General features: G+C 20.8%; 2 protein-coding genes across 2 annotated transcripts; both read right to left on the bottom strand.

Annotated features, from left to right (window-relative positions):
• Positions 1 to 3,007: 3,007 nt before the first annotated feature.
• On the bottom strand, positions 3,008 to 7,912 carry LOC107996975 (uncharacterized). The gene is made up of 9 exons (XM_062083989.1): positions 7,326 to 7,912; positions 6,289 to 6,408; positions 6,099 to 6,216; positions 5,557 to 5,818; positions 4,656 to 4,772; positions 4,477 to 4,567; positions 3,371 to 3,516; positions 3,092 to 3,298; positions 3,008 to 3,047 (listed from the first exon to the last, which is right to left on the bottom strand). The coding sequence occupies exons 1-9, from the start codon at positions 7,491 to 7,493 to the stop codon at positions 3,008 to 3,010; spliced, it is 1,269 nt and encodes a 422-aa protein (XP_061939973.1). The 5' UTR covers positions 7,494 to 7,912.
• Positions 7,913 to 16,654: 8,742 nt separating this feature from the next.
• Positions 16,655 to 21,909, bottom strand: LOC133667143 (uncharacterized). The gene is made up of 8 exons (XM_062083509.1): positions 21,126 to 21,909; positions 20,205 to 20,324; positions 20,006 to 20,123; positions 19,480 to 19,741; positions 18,556 to 18,672; positions 18,374 to 18,464; positions 17,152 to 17,297; positions 16,655 to 17,079 (listed from the first exon to the last, which is right to left on the bottom strand). The coding sequence occupies exons 1-8, from the start codon at positions 21,309 to 21,311 to the stop codon at positions 16,899 to 16,901; spliced, it is 1,221 nt and encodes a 406-aa protein (XP_061939493.1). The 5' UTR covers positions 21,312 to 21,909; the 3' UTR covers positions 16,655 to 16,898.
• Between the last annotated feature and the right edge of the window lie 202 nt (positions 21,910 to 22,111).

Raw genomic sequence — 22,111 nt, 5'->3', positions numbered from 1 at the left:
CTATTTATTTTGTATCTATACATAATTTATTTAAATTGTAGATAATAAGAGATGTTGAATAAAAATGAATGAAATTAATATAAACACAGAAAAAATTGTTATAAATTTTCAAATATATTTATTACAAGTTTGTGAATGCAATTGATTAAGGATTCATGTTATTATATTATTTATATTATTCATGATTTGAAATTTGGAAAATTTTGAAGCATTGGATTTTCAATTTTAATAGAATACAAGAATAATTTTCAAGATTATAAACTTATTAGAATAATTTTCAAGATTATAAACCCATCATATGATATGAATATTACACAATTATGATAAATGAAATTGTTTCGAATCTTGTTAGTAACATATAAAAATTTATATTAAAATAAAAAATATATTGAATGCTGATTTGATCTAGAATCATATTCCAGTTGTTTTTTAATTGGACAAAGCAAAAACGTGTTACAGTATTATATATAGATATATCATATTCCCTAGAACAGGATTGTTTTGTTTTCGCCTCCAGCCATTTAAGTTAAATTAGCCACTTTCCTTTCTTCTTTGAAGAGCCATTGACTCCTATTTTTAGTTACTTTATCATATTTTTTTTCTAAGAGTGGACTAATCATTATTACTTATTCATATGTATAAATATTTTATTTTTATTATGCACAAATGTGTAGATAATCATAGATTTGTTGATGATGAGATTTGAATGACACTCAAGAAATTTTTGGTAATGACAGTTACAGTTCTTCTCTTACAGTTCTTCTGAAAAGGAACACGAATTGCATAATTTTACTTGTATCAGTTATGGACAATTTTTCTAATTTTTACTATTTTAAAACAGAAATTTGAATAGATTTGTAACTTTGGTCCACATGTAAGTAAAATAATCTTTATTATACATTAAATGTTTATATAATATATACATATACAATCTCCATTTGGAAAATTAATAAAAGAACTATTTAATGAATAACAAATGTATATTTACTAAAATTAATAAATCTCAGAATGTTTTGGACTCGAAAACTAATGTCACTGTCAATCTACATTACAAAATATATTATATACTATCATACAAAATATTATCATTATAAAATATATAATATACATATTGAAATATTCACAATCGCACAAGGAAATTACAGAAATGATAGAATTAGATACATATGATGTTCGCATATAGAAAATTTTCCGATTTTTCAATAACAATATTACAAACAATGAACAAATGATATAAAAATTGATAAATTGATATTTCTCGACGAGAGATTAAATAATTTTGAAAAAATACAGTAGTTTTTGCTTTTTCATAATAAGATTTTATTTCGTTTATCATTTTATCATATGATGTACGTATTGTAACTATTATTATGTTTCAAACAATTTTTTGAATAATTTTATTATAATGAAGAATAATCCATATTACGTATATGTTTTCAAATTATCTGACGGATATTATTTAAAATTGCTTATTGTATCTCTGTATGATGTTTTTAATTTATTTTATAAGAAAATTCGATGATTATGTTAAAAATAAAAAATTCTAATAAAGATAATATATCAAATTCTCTTCGTTTCCTCTATTTCTATCTGTTTCAATGTAATATAGATTAGCTTATTATTGTATTAGAAAAAGACTGTAATATATATATTACATCATATAATAATGAAATTTAGAAATTTTCTTTCAAATTGTCGCGGAACAAAATACAGCAATACGTCACATATTCTGCTGTATAACATATGAATTATTCGAATAATCTATATCAACAAAATTAGCAGTCTTCATTAACAAAAATAAATTTTGATAATAACTGCCAAGAGTTTTTTATTTATTATATATATTTATATATATATATATATATATATACCCTCATTTACCGAGATTTACCGATCATTTTATTCGGAGAAGTTGCTCACATAAAAACTTCTCCCATTATTATCGTTCAATAATAATTTACAATTAGTTCTCCTTTCAGATTCTCAATAAAAAATAGCCACAATGGTCACTTCACAAGTCGCGCTTGCGCATTTAATATCTTGCGATGGATTATCGCGCATGTCTCCCACATGAGTCTGCGAGGATCCATCCCTCGAAACCGCCCTCCAACGCGATCATTGGTTCTTCTAATTCCCTCTTAGCTTGGATTTTCACGAAAAGTGATGCTTGAAGGAAAAATCAAGGTCCATAACGGTTTTTCAGATCAGATAAAATTCAGAAACGATAGAGTTCGCATCAGAGTATAGTTAGAATCATTATAGTAATCAATCAGCTGCAAACTATCATTCGTTCACTCAAAGTAGATGGTTCTTCGAATAATAGCATCAGTTCGGGCATCATATGGGCAATATTCATTCAGTAGTTTAGATTTTGACAAGTGTATTTATTGATATAGATCTCAAAAAGAAGAGTTCATCATCATATTTGGAAAGAAGAAATGCAATGAAATAAAAATTTCTTCGTACAAAGAAAAAGATATGTCTTCAATTTTCGAATGATTGACTGATCACGTATTTCTCCATTTGCACAATGTAAAATTAAAAGAAAAAGAAAAATCTAAAATTAATTGATACTTTATTACGCACCAGGAAATATTTTCTCTTAAATCATAATTATAATTGTGCGCAATTTGTAAGAAAATTGCAATGCAAATACTCAAATAAATATTTTCCTTTGAAAAATCGTAATTAGTTATTTTCTTCCATTTCATTTTTTCTCATACATATTTTCATTTTTTTTTCATTATCTTTTTTTTGAATGGTGTGAAAAAGATCATATCAAAAATGAAATGGCTATTTTCTTTTAGAATTAAGAAATAAACTTGCGGAATAATAATTATTCTATATTATTTATAATGATATCGAAATGATCGATAACAAATAACATAAATTAATTAGCAATTCAAAAAAATAGTTATAGAATATTTAAATGAGTAAATATTGACAAATAGAATAAATAAAAAACAAATATGAAAATGAAGTGTATAATTAGAATAATAATAATTATTTATTTCAATACTAATACGTCTAATACGATATCATCAATTCTATTGTATCGAGTATATCATAGTAAAATATGAAAATGATGTACTTATTATCTGAAATGCAGGAATTTTCATTAATTTGGATTAAAACAATGATTATGTGCTTATTTAAACAAATTACCTTCGAAAAACCTATATGACATGGTATGAACACACCCAAGATGTGAAACATACATGTCATTGAGCTCCGTATCATGATCAGCAATAAAATCTTTTGTACTTTTAACGGTACAAAATACCATACAGAAATGTATCTGTCCAAAGAATAGTGACATACTTTTTTAATATTATTGCTATTATATTAATGAATAAAAATTCAAACTTACAATTCATCGAATAATTTTTGACTGTTGTCTATAAGTATCTGGCCGCTGTGATTACATAAAAACATAATTATGAATTGATTGACAAAAAAGATAAGAGAGATTGAAATTTCTAATTGATCCTTCTTAATTATAATCGCATTTACTAGCTGTGAAATAATAAAAAATAAGTATATTCAATAAGATACATTTATTTTTAAGTTGATTTATTGGTATATTTTTATATAAATTATAAATTCGAAATATCTCTTTTAGTAATAAAATTCACATAAGTCTTATGCAAAATTGCCTATACACGATGTCTCATTTTAATTTCTATTCGCACAATTATTTTATTTAAAAAAAAAAATTACATATGAAATTTGCATTTCAAAAGATCGTTTTATGTTCAAATACGTATTTAAATTTGTTTTTGAAATTTGAGGATAATCTTCTTTTTTTTAGATAAAACTACATATATTTAGGATTGCGATTATATACGAAATTAGCCCAATTTTATATATAATTATTTAAATTTTGTTTTGTGTATGGTTTTAGAACATTTTCTTCATTAATATAATGAATAATAGATTTATCGATGTAAGTATTTTATTAAAATTATTGGTATCATTTGAATTTTTTTTTAGAGTTACATAAACGAAAAAATTTTTCGAGATGAATCAATGTATATGAAGAATCGCATAAGAAATGTCTAGCAAATTAATTGCGATACCTTTGAGAGGCTGGATTATTTAGAAACAGTATAAATTATTACTTAAATATGCAAAACTATTCTTTTGAATATAAGAAACAATTTCTATTAATTAATAATAATAAATGTAAAATAATAAATAATCTTAAATGACGCTTCATAATTAGGGCAATGAATACAAAGTCGATCGCTAAATAGAAATATATAATTTTATTTAAAAAAAACGTAAATCACCTAAAGAAAAGCTTCCATCAACATTTTCTTTTAAATGGAAATTTATCGTATAAATTATCATTTTGAATAATCCATAATTCAAGAAATAATTGTGGACAGATTAAAATAGGAAATCTGATATATTAATCGAGAATTTCAATAACTTCGAATTTGTTTATTATTATCGTGTAGAAAAGATACTTACTCGATACAGATTTATAGCCATCGAAATCACAAATAGAAGAGTAGATACCATAAACTGTTTTCCTGAATTATTTATGATGACATCGATAAGTCTTCCATTGTCACATGAAATTTGCAAATAAAATATTAATATGAATATCTGCGCGATCAATTTATATTATCACATTTTAATTTACCAACTTGATAGCTTGGTTATGCATATCCACCACGCGATATAGCTCTGTAAGCTTTGAGTCAATTTGCTTCGACGAGAGATTGACTATAGTCAAATACGTAATAATCTTTTGTATTCGATAGCTAAAAATATGAGAAATTCGTAAATAAACATCGCTTAAAGAATTTTAAATATATTATTTAAATTTATTTTATTTATATTCTATGGTTGATAAAAAATTAATGGATCCTTTAAAACACAATAACTTCTTAAAACTTATATTTAATGATTTAAGTTCCCTTTTTTTTGGAAAAAATTAAATGAATTAATTTGCTGTATAATATATATAAAATTTTTTATAAAAACTGCAATTTCTTATTAGAATCGCAAAATAATGAAAGATATTTAAAAAATTTTTTTTTTACTATATATTAGACGTTTAATAAAAATTTAGAAAATGTATTCTACAAATTTGTCAATATTTATGTATATAAATGTTTAAAATTTTAAAATTTTTAAAATCGATCGTTAAAATTTTAATAGTGACAAGACTTAAATGGTAAAAAAAATTTTCATTTTGGTAACGAATTATTATGGAAAAACTGTGGCCAATCGAAAGTCATCTCATAATTATAAATCAAGTCGAATCGATTTCTCGAACATATTTATTTATATATTAACAATTAATGTACAATATTTAATGTATATTAGGACAATATATATTAATATTCTATATAAGAAATAAGTAAAAATATTAACATTTTAAATAATATTAAATTTATGCGATTTTGAAATTAATTATAATCTTATAAATTATGAATTATGAATTATTATAATTCATATTGTAAAAAATGTTAATAAATATAATAATAATTAATATTTATTACATAATAAGTATCATAAGATGAATATAATAACTTTACTTACCTAATAATTTTAAACAATATGCTCGTATGATAACTACAAAGTCCGATTATTGATTCCGTACATATTATAGATAATAATCCAAATATGACAACAAATAAAATATCCAAGCACAAAATGTAAAAATATATGATTCGATTAACAGAAAATAATGTAACGTAACGAAGGATACGTATAAGAGATTCGTTCAAAGGCATCATAAAATCCGATATTACAAGATATAATATAAACATACTATAGAATGCAATAGTTGCATAAAGCATCCCTAAAATTTAGAAAAACCATTCAATAATATAGTTTATGTTGAAACGGAAATATTCATATAATATTATCATTGTTCTTGTTGTAAAAATGAAAGAAAATCTGATATTTTTGTGAAGAAATAACGAGAAAGATTTACAAGTATTATAGTTACATACATAAGAAGAATATACATAATAAAAACTTAAATACAAAATATATTATAAAAATATTTTGGAATATATAAGTTCTTACAATGACAATGATAATATTGACATCATCAATGAAATTTACATATTTCTTACGCAAAAGTATTTCGATCATATGACACGAATCGTTGATACATTTTGTTCGTATTCGTTTTTCTATCGAATCTTGTATTATATTTTCCTCCATACGTATATGATGAAATAAATATTTTATCTATGTCAAATAAAATAAGAAGTAGAGATATTTTTCCATGGAAAAGTTTAAAATAATTTAATTTTTACTTACCATAGGGAAAAATACTATAAAACATATATATCGTAACGAAATTATCACAAGTGGACAAATCGTAGACAATATTAAAATACAGTTTTGTAGCATAATTTCAGATTTTAAAAGTGACACAATCTAAAAATATTTATCAAAATACGTTAAAAATATTAGATCTTATAAGGATTATATAATATTTCAATTGCATTTTTAAATATATTATTATTTTTATTATTTAATCGACGTTTTAAAATATATTACAGTTTATTACAATTTATTGTGAAACGAAAATATAATAAAAAATAGAGATGTGAAGATATAGTAAACATAGATATTGATTTTAGTATAATCTGTTTATAGATATATAAAATAGCTTATAATATAGTGGTTAAAAAAACCAAAATTTTGTTGTTTCAGGTTTTTTATTAAAAAAATTAAATTTGAAATTTTGACTTTAAAAGTTTAAAAAAAAAATTAAATTTTTCAAAGTGTAATTGTTTAATTTTCAAATAAATACAAAATTATAAATAAATTATGTAAGAAGATTCTTTTATATATGAAAATATGCAAGAAATGTAGAATTAAATTTTAATTTTTTTTTAAATAATATATATTTTATATATATATATATATATATATATATATATATATATATATATACATATATACGTTGATAAAGAATAATCGATGATTTCCAGAATTAATTTTTTTTTGAAAACTAATTTTTATTTTAATGAAATAAAATGTGGAATATATATTAACTGGATCCTGTATAAAATGTAACAACTTTTAAGTATTATGCAAGCATGTTTTTATATATTCCTAATAATATGTATATATTATTCACGAACTTAATATCATAATACATTATTATTTCAAATACAATAAATGCATATTATTAATTTATGAAAAAGAACATTAATATGTTGTAATAAATAGACAATATCCTATAAATTATTTGAATAAAAATATAATAAATTATAACAAAGAGAAATTATAATTTTCGTCAGCTGAAATATTACATTACATATACAAGATATACAAGATAATATTACAAGATAGAATGTCAATAACAACAATCTTTGAATCCATACATAGATTGAATTATTGTACGGCCATAATCCTATAATTTTCAATATAATACGATAGGTATGATAGTATTTGTCGAATACGTCCATCTTTATAGTCAGATATCGACTGTCATGTAGAACTCGAAGAATCATTCGACTACACCTCGGCTTAATATATTATTTATACAAATGTTTTTCCCGCTTGTTTTTTCATAGTATTATTTTTATTACAGTAGTAACAATATAATCTATAGCAATAGCAGTAAATTATACTCGATTGATTTTATGTATACTTTCTGTAAAAAGATTTTCCATAATAGATATTGTTTTCGAGAAAATTATAGTTTTCTTAAATTTCTTGTTTGTATTATTATTATAATCTTTGTCGTTTTTTTTTATTCTTTCAGTTTTTTCTTCATTTGTTTTCTTTTTATATCCAAATGTTGAGAGAATGAAAGTTTGTTACAATCTTCCAGTTACTTTACAAGAAAACTTTTTTCTTACTTATATCGGTTCTTTATTCAATTATAAATACCTCATATAGTTATTTCATTTATTTGGAGTAACAAGAAAAAAATTGGAAGTAGTCAACAGAAAAGGAAATGTTTACTCGAATAGTAATAATATAAGAAAAAGATTTGCATCTTAGTATCTTAAAATAAAATAAAATAAAATAAATAAAGATTAGTATCTTAAAATATTATATTGTATTAATTATTGTCTAATTTTTAGATACTGAATACCGTATTAATATTAGTTAAATAATTATCATTTGAAGTTATTTTGTAGAATATATGTAGAGTGCAATTAATCATTTAATTACTTGAAGGAGAAATTTTATTATTTTTAATTTGATTTTGAACAAAAGTGTGCACTATTTATGTAAAATAAGTATATATGAAATATATATGAAATATTTTAATTGAAATTCAATTTTATTAGGAATATATAATAGAAAAAAATGTATAAATATATCATCTTTTATTATTAGAATTGAGGATTAAAATAAATATCTTAAAATCAATTGAGAATATGAATAATAAATAATAATAATTTTATAATTTTAAGTTATTAATATAAATTTATAACAAAAAACAATAAAATAAATTTATAAGATAATTCGAAAAAATATTTCTAAAATTTCTAAAATTGGTTATTAAGAATGAAGCGGAAAAATAATATATATTACAAATTTGTTGTATCGATTCGAAGAAAATACAAATATTTACCATTTTTTAGTATTTTTAATGTAGTATTTAATTTATTTTTAAAACTTGTTTAGTGATCAATGGCTCAAAAAATGAAAATAAATCTTTAACACTATTTTTTTAACATTATAAACTTTAAATTAAATCTATCAAACATACATAAAATATAAATATTAAGAAAAAATAAAAAAAATTTTTAAGAATTTATTTTTAATCACAAATAGTTGAAAAAAAAATCTTTTATATCTTGAACGATACAAAATACTATAGTGACATATTTTTTTAACATTGGTGCTAATTATATTAATGAATAAAAATTCAAACTTACAATTCAATAAATAATTCTTCACAGTTGTCTATAAGTATCTGACCATTGTGGTTACATAAAAATATCATCATCAATTCATTGATAAAAGTTATACGAGGAATGAAAATTTCTAATTGATCCTTTTTAACTATAATATTATATATACATTTAATTATTTAATATTAAAAAAAAATATTATATTTAATAAGATATATTTATTTAAATTAATTATATTTATCGATATATTATTACATTTATTTATTATTTATTTATTTTTATAAATTCGTAGCGTCTTTTACAATATATTTCATAAAATTCACAAAAATTTAAGAATATCTTATGTAAGATTACCTATATACGATTTATTTTAATTTCTATTATCTTCTGAATTATATATTATTTAAAAAAAAATATTGCATATAATAAAATTTGTATTTCAAGAGATCATCTTATAATCAAATATCAAATATGTTTAAAATGTTTCTGAAATCTGAGGATAATCTTTATTTTTTTAAATGAAATTACTTAACTAGGTATTTAACCAGGATTGTAATATATTTGGAATATACAAATTAGTCTAATTATGTTAGTCATTGAAAGTCACTCAAGATCACATATAATTGTTTAAATTTTGCTTTTTATGGCTAGAAGATTTCAATTGAAATAAATTATTAATATCATGAATAGTACGATTTATCGATGTAAATATTTCATCAAAGTTATTATTCAATTTGGATTTTTTTTAGAGTTACATAAACGAAAAAATTTTTGGAAACGAATCAATTGTATATGAAGATTCGCATAAGAAATGTCTCTCAAATTAATTGTGATAGTGCAGAACTCATTTAAGAACAGAATAATCATTGTACAGATGTGCAAAACTGTTCTTTAAAACATAGAACATAATTATTTAATTTCTATTAATTAAAATAATAAATGTCGAATAATAATAAATCATTTTGAATAATTTTCAAAAATCATAACTTTCAAAAATCAAAAATCATGAATAGACAATCCTCAATAAATAGAAACTTATAATTTTACTTAAGAAAAGCACTGATCACAAAACAGAAAAAGTTGCCACCATTATCTCCTTTAAATATAATATTTCGTATAAACTATTCTTTCGAATAGTGAGTAATTCAATGAAATAATTGATAGATTTAAATAAAATATCCGATATATTAATCGAGATTTTCGATAACTTCTTTTATCATTATCGTGTAAGAAAAGATACTTACTCGATGCAGATTTATTAGCTATTGAAATCATACTTAGAACAGTAGATATCATAAACTGTTTTTCTGAATTGTTTATGATGACATCGATAAGTTTTTTATTACCATATAAAATTTGCAAATAAAATATTAATAAGTATCTATTGAAATCAATTTATAACATAATCATATTCTATTTTACAAATTCAATGTAATATAATGTAATATAATATAAGCAGATTAAAAATGAAAAAAATATAATAAAATTTTTTCGTTTGAAACATTTTTTGAAAAAAATAAATTTAAATATTTTTTTAAATAAAAGTTTTAAATTTAATTTTCAAAACGAAATTGCCCTTTGATTAGATAGAAATAATTTGTAAAAGAATATTATGTTGCGTTATGTATAAAAATTTGCGAAAAGTTCTGAAATAAAATTGATAAAATTGATTTAACATTCTCCTAGAATTAACAAATAAATATTATTCTAAGATTAATAATTATAATGGCACCGAAATGGTTAGTAACAAATAATATAAATTAGCAATTGAGAATAGTTACTTAATTGAAAGAAATATTGATAAGAAGAATAAAGAAAATAAAGGACAAATATCATGTTGAAATATAGAATAATAAATGTTTATTTCAATATTAATACATCTAATGTGATACTATCGATTCTATTGCATCGAGTACATGAAGGTAAAATATGAAAACGATTTACTTAACATCTGAAATATAGCAATTTTTATTAGCTTTGGTTAAAACGATAATCGTGTATTTATTTGAATAAATTACCTTTGAAAATCCTGTATAGCATGGAGTGAATATACCCAAGATGTGAAACATACATTTCGTCGAGCTTCGTATCATGATCAGCAATAAAATCTTTTGTACTTTTAACGGTACAAAATACCATACAGAAATATATCTGTCCAAAGAATAGTGACATACTTTTTTAATATTATTGCTAATTATATTAATGAATAAAAATTCAAACTTACAATTCATCGAATAATTTTTGACTGTTGTCTATAAGTATTTGACCGCTGTGATTACATAAAAACATAATTATGAATTGATTGACAAAAAAGATAAGAGAGATTGAAATTTCTAATTGATCCTTCTTAATTGTAATCGCATTTACTAGCTGTGAAATAATAAAAAATAAGTATATTCAATAAGATACATTTATTTTTAAGTTGATTTATTGGTATATTTTTATATAAATTATAAATTCGAAATATCTCTTTTAGTATTAAAATTCACATAAGTCTTATGCAAAATTGCTTATACACGATATCTCATTTTAATTTCTATTCGCACAATTATTTTATTTAAAAAAAAAGTTACATATGAAATTTGCATTTCAAAAGATCGTTTTATGTTCAAATACATATTTAAATTTGTTTTTGAAATTTGAGGATAATCTTCTTTTTTTTAGATAAAACTACATATATTTAGGATTGCGATTATATACGAAATTAGCTCAATTTTATATATAATTATTTAAATTTTGTTTTGTGTATGGTTTTAGAACATTTTCTTCATTAATATAATGAATAATAGATTTATCGATGTGAGTATTTTATTAAAGTTAATAGTATCATTTGAATTTTTTTTTAGAGTTACATAAATGAAAAAATTTTTCGAGATGAATTAATGTATATGAGAGTCGCATAAGAAATATTTCTCAAATATTTTTTGAAGAAAAAGAAAATTTGAAGAAACTTTTTATTTAGGAAAAGAATAAATCATTGCATAAATATATAAGGCTGTATCTTTGGATAAGGATGAAGAATAATTTTTATAATTAGTGAATTTTGATTAATAATGAATAATCTTGAATGACAATCAAAAACAATAATTAGAATAATGAATTCATTTCAGAGTCTTCGCTAAACGGAAACATATAATTTTATTTAAAAAAAGGATCAATTTCAAATCAAAGAGAAAAAGTCATCTTCTTTCAAACGCAAGTTTATAAACTTCATTTTGAATAATTCAAGAAATTGTATGGATAGATTAAAATAAAAGATCCAATATATTAATCGAGAATTTCAATAACTTCGAATTCGTTTATCATTATCGTGTAAAGAAGAAAAGATACTTACTCGATAGAGATTTATAGCCATCGAAATCACAAATAAAAGAGTAGATATCATAAACTGTTTTCCTGAATTATTTATGATGACATCGATAAGTCTTTTATTGCCACATGAAATTTGCAAATAAAATATTATCATAAATATATATGAAATCAATTTATAATATAATTACATTCTAATTTACCAACTCGATAGCTTGGTTATGTATATCCACCACGCGATATAGCTCCGCGAGTTTCATTTCAATTTGTTTCGACGAGAGATTGACTATAGTCAAATACGTAATAATCTTTTGTAGTCGATAGCTAAAAATATATTTAAATTTATTTTGTTCGTGTTCTACAGTTTGTCGAAAAAATTAGTGCACTTTTTAAAATACAAATAATTTTTTTAAAAATTGTACTAAATAAGTTTCTTTTTGAAAAGTTAAATGAATCAATTTACTATATATAATATATAACAAAAATTTTTGAAAAAGTTTTTAAATTTCTCAAAATCGTGAAGAAAATAGTGAAGGATATTTCTTTCAATTTTTCAAATATATGTTGTTAAATTTTTATGAATAAGTAAAAATTTTAAAAATTTGTAGATTAATATCAGATTTATATACACATGTGTTAAAAATTTCGAAATTACTAAAATAATATTTTAATAAATTTTAAATTTAAAGCTTAAATGGTGATATGTGAAAAGTTTCAAGCAACTTTTTCTTCGTGAAAATTTTGTTAACGAAAAACCGTGGATTAATATATTTCGTTCGCAAAAAAAGTTGCTTATATTAGTGTATATAAATATTAACACATCCTGAATATTAATATTCCATATAAGGAATAAGAAAAAAATATAATATTTTAATTATATTATTATTAAACTTACAAAGATTATGCGATCTTGCTAATTATAATTTTATCGTTAATATTAATTTATTTTGAGAAAAATTTGAAATATTATTGTTATTATTTGTTACATAATAAATATCGTGCCAGATATAATATGATAACATTACTCACTTAATAATTTTAAACAACACACTTGTGTGATAACTATAAAGTCCGATTATCGATTCCGTACATATTACGGATAATAATGCAAATATTACAACAAATATAAAATCCAAGCATAAAATATTAAAATGTATGGTTCGATTGATAGAAAATAATGTAATATGACGAATGATACGAAATTCGTTCAGAGGCATTATGAAATTCAATGTTACAAAATACAATAACGATATACTGCTCAATGCGATACTTGTATAAGCCATCCCTAAAAAAAAAACAATTATTCGGATTCAATTATTTAGTTGATATTTAAATCGATTAATTAATATAATATTGAAAAACCAACTTCTGTATTACTGTAAAAAAAGAAAAAAATCTTAGTATTTTTATTACGAAATAACGAGTACAAGAATTACAAATATTATAATTATATATATATATACATATAAAAAATGTATATAATAATAAAGTAATTTAAATATAATAGATATATAAATAATATTTGTGAATATTTGTAAATTATTACAATGAAAATGTTATTAAAAATCAAAAAAATTACACATTTCTTACAGAAAAAAATGTCGATCATATAGCAGGAATCGTTGATGTATTTCGTTCGGATTTGTGTTTCTATTGAATCTTGTATTATACTTTCCTCCATACGCATATGGTGAAATAAAAGTTTTATCTATGGTAAAATATGGTAAAATGAAAGAAAAAATTTTTTATAAAAATTTAATTATGAAAGTTTAATATAATTTTAATTTCTACTCACCGTAGGAAAAAGTATTATAAAACATACGTATCGTAACGAAACTATCATAAATGGACAGGTGGTAGATAATATTAAAATACAGTTTCGTAACGTAATTTCGGATTTTAAAAGTGACACAATCTAAAAATGTGTTCTATTTGTTGACCAGAATAATGCTTAAAAGATTATTAATTATAGAAGAAAATAATTATAGAATATAATTATATATGAAATTATAATATAATAATAAAATATAATAGAATTCAATTTTTTAATGATGATATAATATTTTAATCGTGTTTTTAAATATATTACCATCATTTAATCAGCATTTAAAGATATATATAATGTTATAGATATTATTTCAAAAATACAAAAATAAAGGTACAAGTAGAAGCAAAAAATGTAAATATGAAAATAAAAATTTCATAGATATTAATTTTAATATGTTCTTTTTATATATTTATATAAAATCTAGCCGAATAACATGTATAAAGAAATGAAAAAGAAAAAAATTTCTTGTGCTTCAAGTTTTTCTTTCAAAAAAATTAATTTCGATAGTTTTATAAATTAAATTTTTAAATTTAATTCTCTAAAATAAAATTATTATATAATAAATATTTATTTTTTAAAATAAAACTGTTCTTTAATTAGATACAAAAAAAAATTATTTTATACATAAAAATATGTGAAAAATATAAAATTAAATTTTACTGCTTAAGTTTCTTATTTGTTTTCTTAAAAAAAATGATTAAAAATGGATAAATATGTATATATGTAAATGGAAAAATTCACTTTTTTTAAAACTTAATTTTTAAATAAAATAAAATTATGTATAATATATATAATATATAATGTATATAATATATATTAACTTGGACTCTATACTTTAAAGTATAACTTTTAAATAGTGTGCAAAATCTGTTTTTATACATTAATATCACAGTAATATCTGTATATTAATCATAAAATTAAAATCTTAATATATCAATATATTTCATATAAATACAACAAATGCATATTATTAATTTACGAAAGGAAACATTAATATGCTGAAATAATCATTTTACAATCCTATAATATATAAGTAAAAATACAATGAAATTCCACAAAGAAAAGTCAATTTTTATTACCTGAAATATTACATTACCAAGAAAGAATGTCAATAACAACGATCTCTGAATCCATATATAAATCGAGTTATTGTACGGCCACAATCCTACAATTTTCATTACAGTACGATAACTATGATACTGTTTGTCAAATACATCCATTTTCCTAGTCAAACGTCGACTGTCGTATAGAACTCGAAGAATCATTCGATTACACCTCTGCTTGATATATTATTTATGCAATTATTTTTCGCTTTTGTATTTTGCTAATATCATTTATCTATAATAGAAACAGTATAATGTGTTATAATAGCAATAAATTATAATCGATCAATTTTATGCAAAAAGTTTTTCCATAATAGATATTGATTTCGAGAAAATTATAGTTTTCAAGTTTCTTGTTTGTATTATTAATCTTTATTGTCGTTTTTTATATTCCTTTATTCTTTTCTTTATTTTTTCTTCTTCTATTCCAAGTGTTGAGAGGATGAAAATTTGTTACGATGAATAGTATCTTTCGGTTACTTCATAAGAGGTTACTTCTTTCTTACTTGTATCGTTATTTTATTCAGTTACAAATATTTCATATCATTATTTCGTTCAATAAAAATAACAAGGAGAAAATAGAAGAGATCAATACAAAGGAATGTATTTTGCTTGAATGGTAATATGTAAAATATTTGTGTAATGCATTATAATAATTATATTAATTACTGTCTAAAGTAATTTTTATATATTAATTATATATTATCTTATAATTTTTCATCTTACTGATATGTTACTCTTATCAAAAGTCAATTTTAGGTTCGTTATAATATTTTCTTCGATAAAATAATCGAATAAATAAAATTAATTTGGAAAAAATTATAATATATTATCCAAATGATGTATAGAATTTTTGATTTTTTTTTAAAAAGCGAAAAAAAAAATTTATAATATAAGAAATAAACAAAAAAAAATTGAAGCCCAATGATTAAGAATGATAAAAATGTCTTTTTTTTACTTTACATTCATTATAAGTGAAATTTCGATCATTTGCAGATCATTCATTTATAAATATTTGTAAGAACAATTTTGATTTCTTTTTTCGAATTAAACGACGTACGAAAAGATAAGCCAACAAAAATTCTAGTTAAAGAATGAAATTAATCTTATATAATATTATATATAAAATGATCGTTGTGATAATATTTAAAATGAAATGATTCAAAGAAAAACTCATGTAAAACTTGTCATTATTTAAAAATTATTATATTATATATATTATTGAGTGCAAATATAGAAATCGAAAAAAAAAATGAGAGAATACATCAACGGAATTAAAAAAAAACTGAATCTATCATTTATATCGTAATAATTTTTTTCTTACTATTATCATATTTGTTTCGTATTTGTTTTTGAATATCAAGATTTTTACTTTATTATTGTTATGTTAGAAATAATTAAGTGCTATGATATAAAGATAATAAAAGATAAATATAAAAATAATAGGTTTAATATAAATATTTAAGGATAAATAAAAAAAAGGAAACGGTTATTTTCTCTCACAAATAAAGAATAAATGTGCGATATAGTAATTATTTTAAATTAATCATAATGGTCAACAACAAATATAATATAAAAATATTAGCAATTCAAAAAACTTTATATAGAATATTTATATAATTGAGAAAATATTTACAAGAAGAATCGACAAAATAAAGAACAAGAGTAAAGTATAGAGTAATAATAATAATTTATTTCGATACTAATATATTTAATACTGATGATACTATCGATTCTATTATATCGAGTACATCAAACTAAAATATGAAAACGAGGTATTCAACATCTGAAATGAAACAATTTTTATTAGTTTTGAATTAAAATGATGATGACATTCGTACTCAAACAAATTACCGTTGTAAATCCTGCGTGACATGGAACGAACACACCACAGATGTGAAATATACATGCCGTTGAGCTTCGTATCATAATAAGTAATAAAATCTTTTGTACTTTTAATGGTACGGAATACCATACAGATATATATCTGTCCAATGAATATTTTTTTATTGTTACTGTTTTAATAAAATTAATTTCATGAATAAAAATTCAAACTTACAATTCATGAAAAAATTCTTCACTGTTATTTATAAGTATCTGAGCACTATGGTTGCATAAAAATGTAAACACTAATTGATTGGTAAAAATTATAAGAGAAATTAAAATTTCTAATTGATCCTTCTTAATTGTAAACGCATTTATTAGCTGTAAAATATTTAAAAAATATAAGTATATTCAATATGATATATTAATTTTTACATTAATTACATTTATTGGTATATTTATTTATTATTATGTATTTAACCAATATATATAAATTCTAAATATCTTGTTTCATATGTTTCATAAATTAAAAAAATTAAAAAAAATTTTATGCAAGATTATTGCATGATTTTGAAAATTTAAGTTTCATTCGCACAATTATTTTTTGAATTATGTATCACTTAAAAAAACATTTACATATAAAACATATTTTTCAAGAAGTAATTTTTTATTTCTTAAGAAGTCAACCGTTAAAATTTTTTTGAAATCTGACGATAATATTGATATTTTTAAATAAAATTATATGTATTTTATAAGATTGAAATATATTTCAATTCATGGGTGCAATTATGTTAATCTTTGAAAATCATTAAAAATCTTTTATCATTGTTAAAATTTTGTTTTATAGATAGTTGATAGTAGATAGTGAAGATATTCTTCATTAAAATAAGTTATTAACATGATGAATAATATGATTTATCGATGTAAATATTATTATATTTCATAGCATTTAAATTTTTCTTTAGAGTTACATGAATGAATAAATTATTCGAGAAAAATCAATCATTATATGGAGAATCCCTTAAAAGATGTTTTTCCAAATTAATTGTCATATTTTTGAAAGAATCGATGTGCTGTTCTTTAAAATATAAGATATGAAGAATTTGTACTAGTTTATGATAATAAATATTGAAGTAGTAAATAATCTTGCATGATATTTAAAAATCATAATTAGAGAAATATATTTGGAATTATTAAATAAAATATATAACTTTATTAAAAAACTTTATTTAAAAAAAATATAGATCAGAGAAATATATAAAATCTTCACTTTGACAAATGAAGGAGCTACCAAAAGATATTTCTTTTTAAATATAAGTTTCGTATAAAATATTATTTTGAATAATACATTTAAGAGACTAATTGTGTGAACAAATTATGAAACACTGGTATAATTGATAATTCTGACATTTATGAATTCGTTTATTATTATCATGTAATAAAGAAAAGATACTTGCTCGATGCAGATTTATAGCCATCGAAATCACGAGTAAAAGACTGGATATCATATATTGTTTTCCTGAATTATTTATTACGATATTGAGAAGCCTTCCATTGCCACATGAAATTTGCAAATAAAATATTAATATGAATATCTGCAACTTCAACTTATAATATTATCATATTTTAATTTACCAACTGGATAGCTTGGTTATGCATATCCACCACATGATAAAGCTCTGCGAGTTTCGAGTCAATTTGCTTCGATGAGAGATTAAATATAGTTAAATACTTTGTAATCTTTTGTATTCGATGGCTAAAAATATGAAATTTGCAAATAAATATTGTTTAAAACAAATTTTATAATTTATTACTTAAAATTATTTTATTTATACATTAATTATATATATATATTATATATACTTGTATGATTAATAAAAAAATACATCCTTAGAACACGATTTTTTAAAAATTGTACTTAATTAAGTTTTTTTTTTAGAAAAATTCGATGAATTAATTTATTTATATAATATATAAAATTTTTTTTTCTAAAAACTGCAATTTGTTAGAATTGCAAAGAATATAACGAAATTAAAAATATTTTTTAATGTTTTTTTATTATATATTAAATATTAAAAAAATTAAAAAATTTAAAAAATAAGAATTTTTAAAAGTATATTTTATAAATTTATCAATATAATGTATATATACATTTAAAATTTCGGAATTTCAAAAATCGATCCTTAAGATTTTAATAGTGAAATTTAAGGCATTTCAAACAATTTTTTCTTTCTGAAAATTTTCATTTTGGTAATGAATTATTATTGAAAATCTGTAAACCGAAATGAAAATTTATGTCAAAATAAAAATTGCTTGAAGAATTTTAAATTAAGATTTATCGAATCTCGAATATTATCGATTTTTAGAATATATTTAGTTGTATATTGACACTTAATGCATATTACTTAATTTATATCAATACAATCTATATATTAATATTATAAAATTATGCCATCTTGCAGTTAATTCTAATCTTATGAATGTTAATCCATATTATAGAAAATGTTATAAATTCAGTAATTATTAATATTTATTACATAATGAATATGATAACTTTACTTACCTAATAAATTTAAACAACACACCTGTATGACAACTATAAAGTCCAGTTATCGATTCTGTACATATTATAGATAATAATCCAAATATGATAACAACTAAAAAATTCAAGCATAAAATATAAAAATATATAATTCGATTGACAGAAAATAATGTAACGTAATGAAGGATACGTATATAAGTTTCGTTCAAAGGCATTATGAAATCTGATATTATAAAATACAATACCAACATACTATAAAATGCAATAGTTGCATAAGGTATTCCTAAAATTTAAAAAAACCATTATATAATTTATGTTTAAATTGAAATATTCATATAATATGATCACTGAAAAATCATTCTTGTAAAAATTTAATATTTTTGTTAAAGATTTCAAATATTATAATTATTATATATCAGAAGGATATATATAACAAAAACTTAAATATATAATAATAGATATACAAATATTTTGCAATTTAAGTTCTTGCGATAACAATGGTAATATTATAAATTGATATTATCAATGAAATTTACATATTTCTTACGTAAAAATATTTCGATCATGTGACGTGATTCACCGATGTATTTCGTTCGTATTTCTGTTTCTTTTGAATCTTGTATTATATTTTCTTCCATACGCATATGATGAAATAGAAGTTTTATCTATGTCAAAGAAAAAAAAAAAATAATATGAAAAAATATTTTTCCATGAAAACATCTAGAATAATTTTAATTTTTACTCACCGTAGGAAAAAATATTATAAAACTTATATATCGTAATAAAATTATTATCAATGGACAAGTCGTAGATAATATTAAAATACAATTTTGTACCGTAATTTCAGATCTTAGAAGTGACATTATCTAAAAATTTATTAATTAAAATACATTTAAAATATTAGATTTTATGATGATAATATAATATTTCAATCGTGTTTTGAAATACATTATCATTATTATCATTTAATCGATGTTTTAAAATATGTATAATATTATAGTTTATTATAAAATAAAAATATAGTCAAAAATAGAAGTGAAATGTAGACATAAAGATAAAAATATAGATATTGATTTTAGTATGTTCTTTTTATTATATATATACAAAATCTAGCTGAATAACATATATAAACGAATAAAATTTTTTCGTTTCAGACTTTTATTGAAACAAAATTTCTTGAATTATTGCTTAACGTCCAATTAGATATAAATAAATTATGAAAAAAATTCTTCTATATTTGAAAATGCAAATGAAAAATTAAATTTTAAATCCTAAATTATATCTTTTTAAATGATATGTACATATATTCTATCTGTATACAATTCTATCGACGAAAATTTCTAGAATTCATTTTTTTTTGAAAATTAATTTTTAAATGAAATAAAATTATGCCATATATACATATATTAAATAGATACTGTATAGTTCAAAATGTTATAACTTTTAAATATTATACAAATACGTTTTTGTATATTTCTATTGTGCTAATATCTACATTATTCACAAACTTAAAAGCACATTATATTAATACATTATTTTTTTATATAAATACAATAAATGCATATTATTATTTCGAGGAAGAAATATTTTTATGCTACAATATCTTATAAATCATTTAAGTAAAAATATAATAAATTATAACAAAGAAACATTATAATTTTCGTCACCTGAAATATTACATTCCCAAGATAGAATGTCAATAACAATAATCTCTGAATCCATACATAGATTGAATTATTGTATGGCCATAATCCTATAATTTTCAATATAATACGATAGGTATGATAGTATTTGTCGAATACGTCCATCTTTATAGTCAGATATCGACTGTCATGTAGAACTCGAAGAATCATTCGACTACACCTCGGCTTAATATATTATTTATACAAATATTCTTCCCTCTTGTTTCTTCATAGTATTATTTTTTTACAGTAGTAACAATATAATCTATAGCAATAATAGTAAATTATACTTGATCGATTTTATGTATACCTTTTGCAAGGAGATTTTCCATAATAGATATTGATTTCGGGAAAATTATAGTTTTCTTGTTTATATTATTAATCTTTATCGTCATTCTTTATATTCCTTCATTCTTTTCTTTATTTTATCCTATTTTATTCAGTGTTGGGAGAATGAAAGTTTGTTACGATGAATAGTATCTTTTGATTGTTCTACAAGAGAACTTCTATCTTATTTGTAATTATTTCATTCATTCAGTTATGAATTTTTTATATCGTTATTTCATTCATGAATATCATGAAAGTAACAAGAAGGAATTGAAAGATATGAATAAAAATGTGTTCTGTTCGAATGGTAAGGGAAACGTAATGTAAAAGAAATATTTGCCTAATATCTAATTTATTTAAACTATTTATTGATTATAGTAGTTTTTATATGTTGTATATGTTATATGTTTTATATTATACTTGGGTTTTAAAAATAATTATTGTTGTTATAAAACACAATTATTAATAGTCGAACGAGTAATTTTACATTTAATTTGACTTTGAATGAAATTATACACTATTGTAATTTATATAATGTAATATGAAATATATTTGAAATATTTTAATAAAATATAATTTTATTAGAAATATATGATAGAAAACACATATATATAATCTTTTATTATTAGAACTGAGGATTGACC

This window comes from Apis cerana, linkage group LG13 (genome assembly GCF_029169275.1).
Source record: "Apis cerana isolate GH-2021 linkage group LG13, AcerK_1.0, whole genome shotgun sequence".
Classification (NCBI taxonomy): domain Eukaryota; kingdom Metazoa; phylum Arthropoda; class Insecta; order Hymenoptera; family Apidae; genus Apis; species Apis cerana.
Note: the sequence above shows the minus strand (reverse complement) of the source record. Positions and strands in the feature narration are given on the sequence as shown.

Excerpts from the sequence above, each read along its gene's own strand:
- LOC107996975 (XM_062083989.1), bottom strand. The coding sequence starts at position 7,493 with ATGATTCTTCGAGTTCTACATGACAGTCGATATCTGACTATAAAGATG. Across the intron at positions 6,409-7,325 it reads TGTTATTGACATTCTATCTT|ATTGTGTCACTTTTAAAATC; the intron begins GTAATATTATCT and ends AAATATTTTTAG. Across the intron at positions 4,773-5,556 it reads ATATTGTTTAAAATTATTAG|CTATCGAATACAAAAGATTA; the intron begins GTAAGTAAAGTT and ends TCATATTTTTAG.
- LOC133667143 (XM_062083509.1), bottom strand. The coding sequence starts at position 21,311 with ATGATTCTTCGAGTTCTACATGACAGTCGATATCTGACTATAAAGATG. Across the intron at positions 20,124-20,204 it reads TTATAATATTTTTTCCTACG|ATAAAACTTCTATTTCATCA; the intron begins GTGAGTAAAAAT and ends TCTTTGACATAG. Across the intron at positions 18,673-19,479 it reads GTGTTGTTTAAATTTATTAG|CCATCGAATACAAAAGATTA; the intron begins GTAAGTAAAGTT and ends TCATATTTTTAG.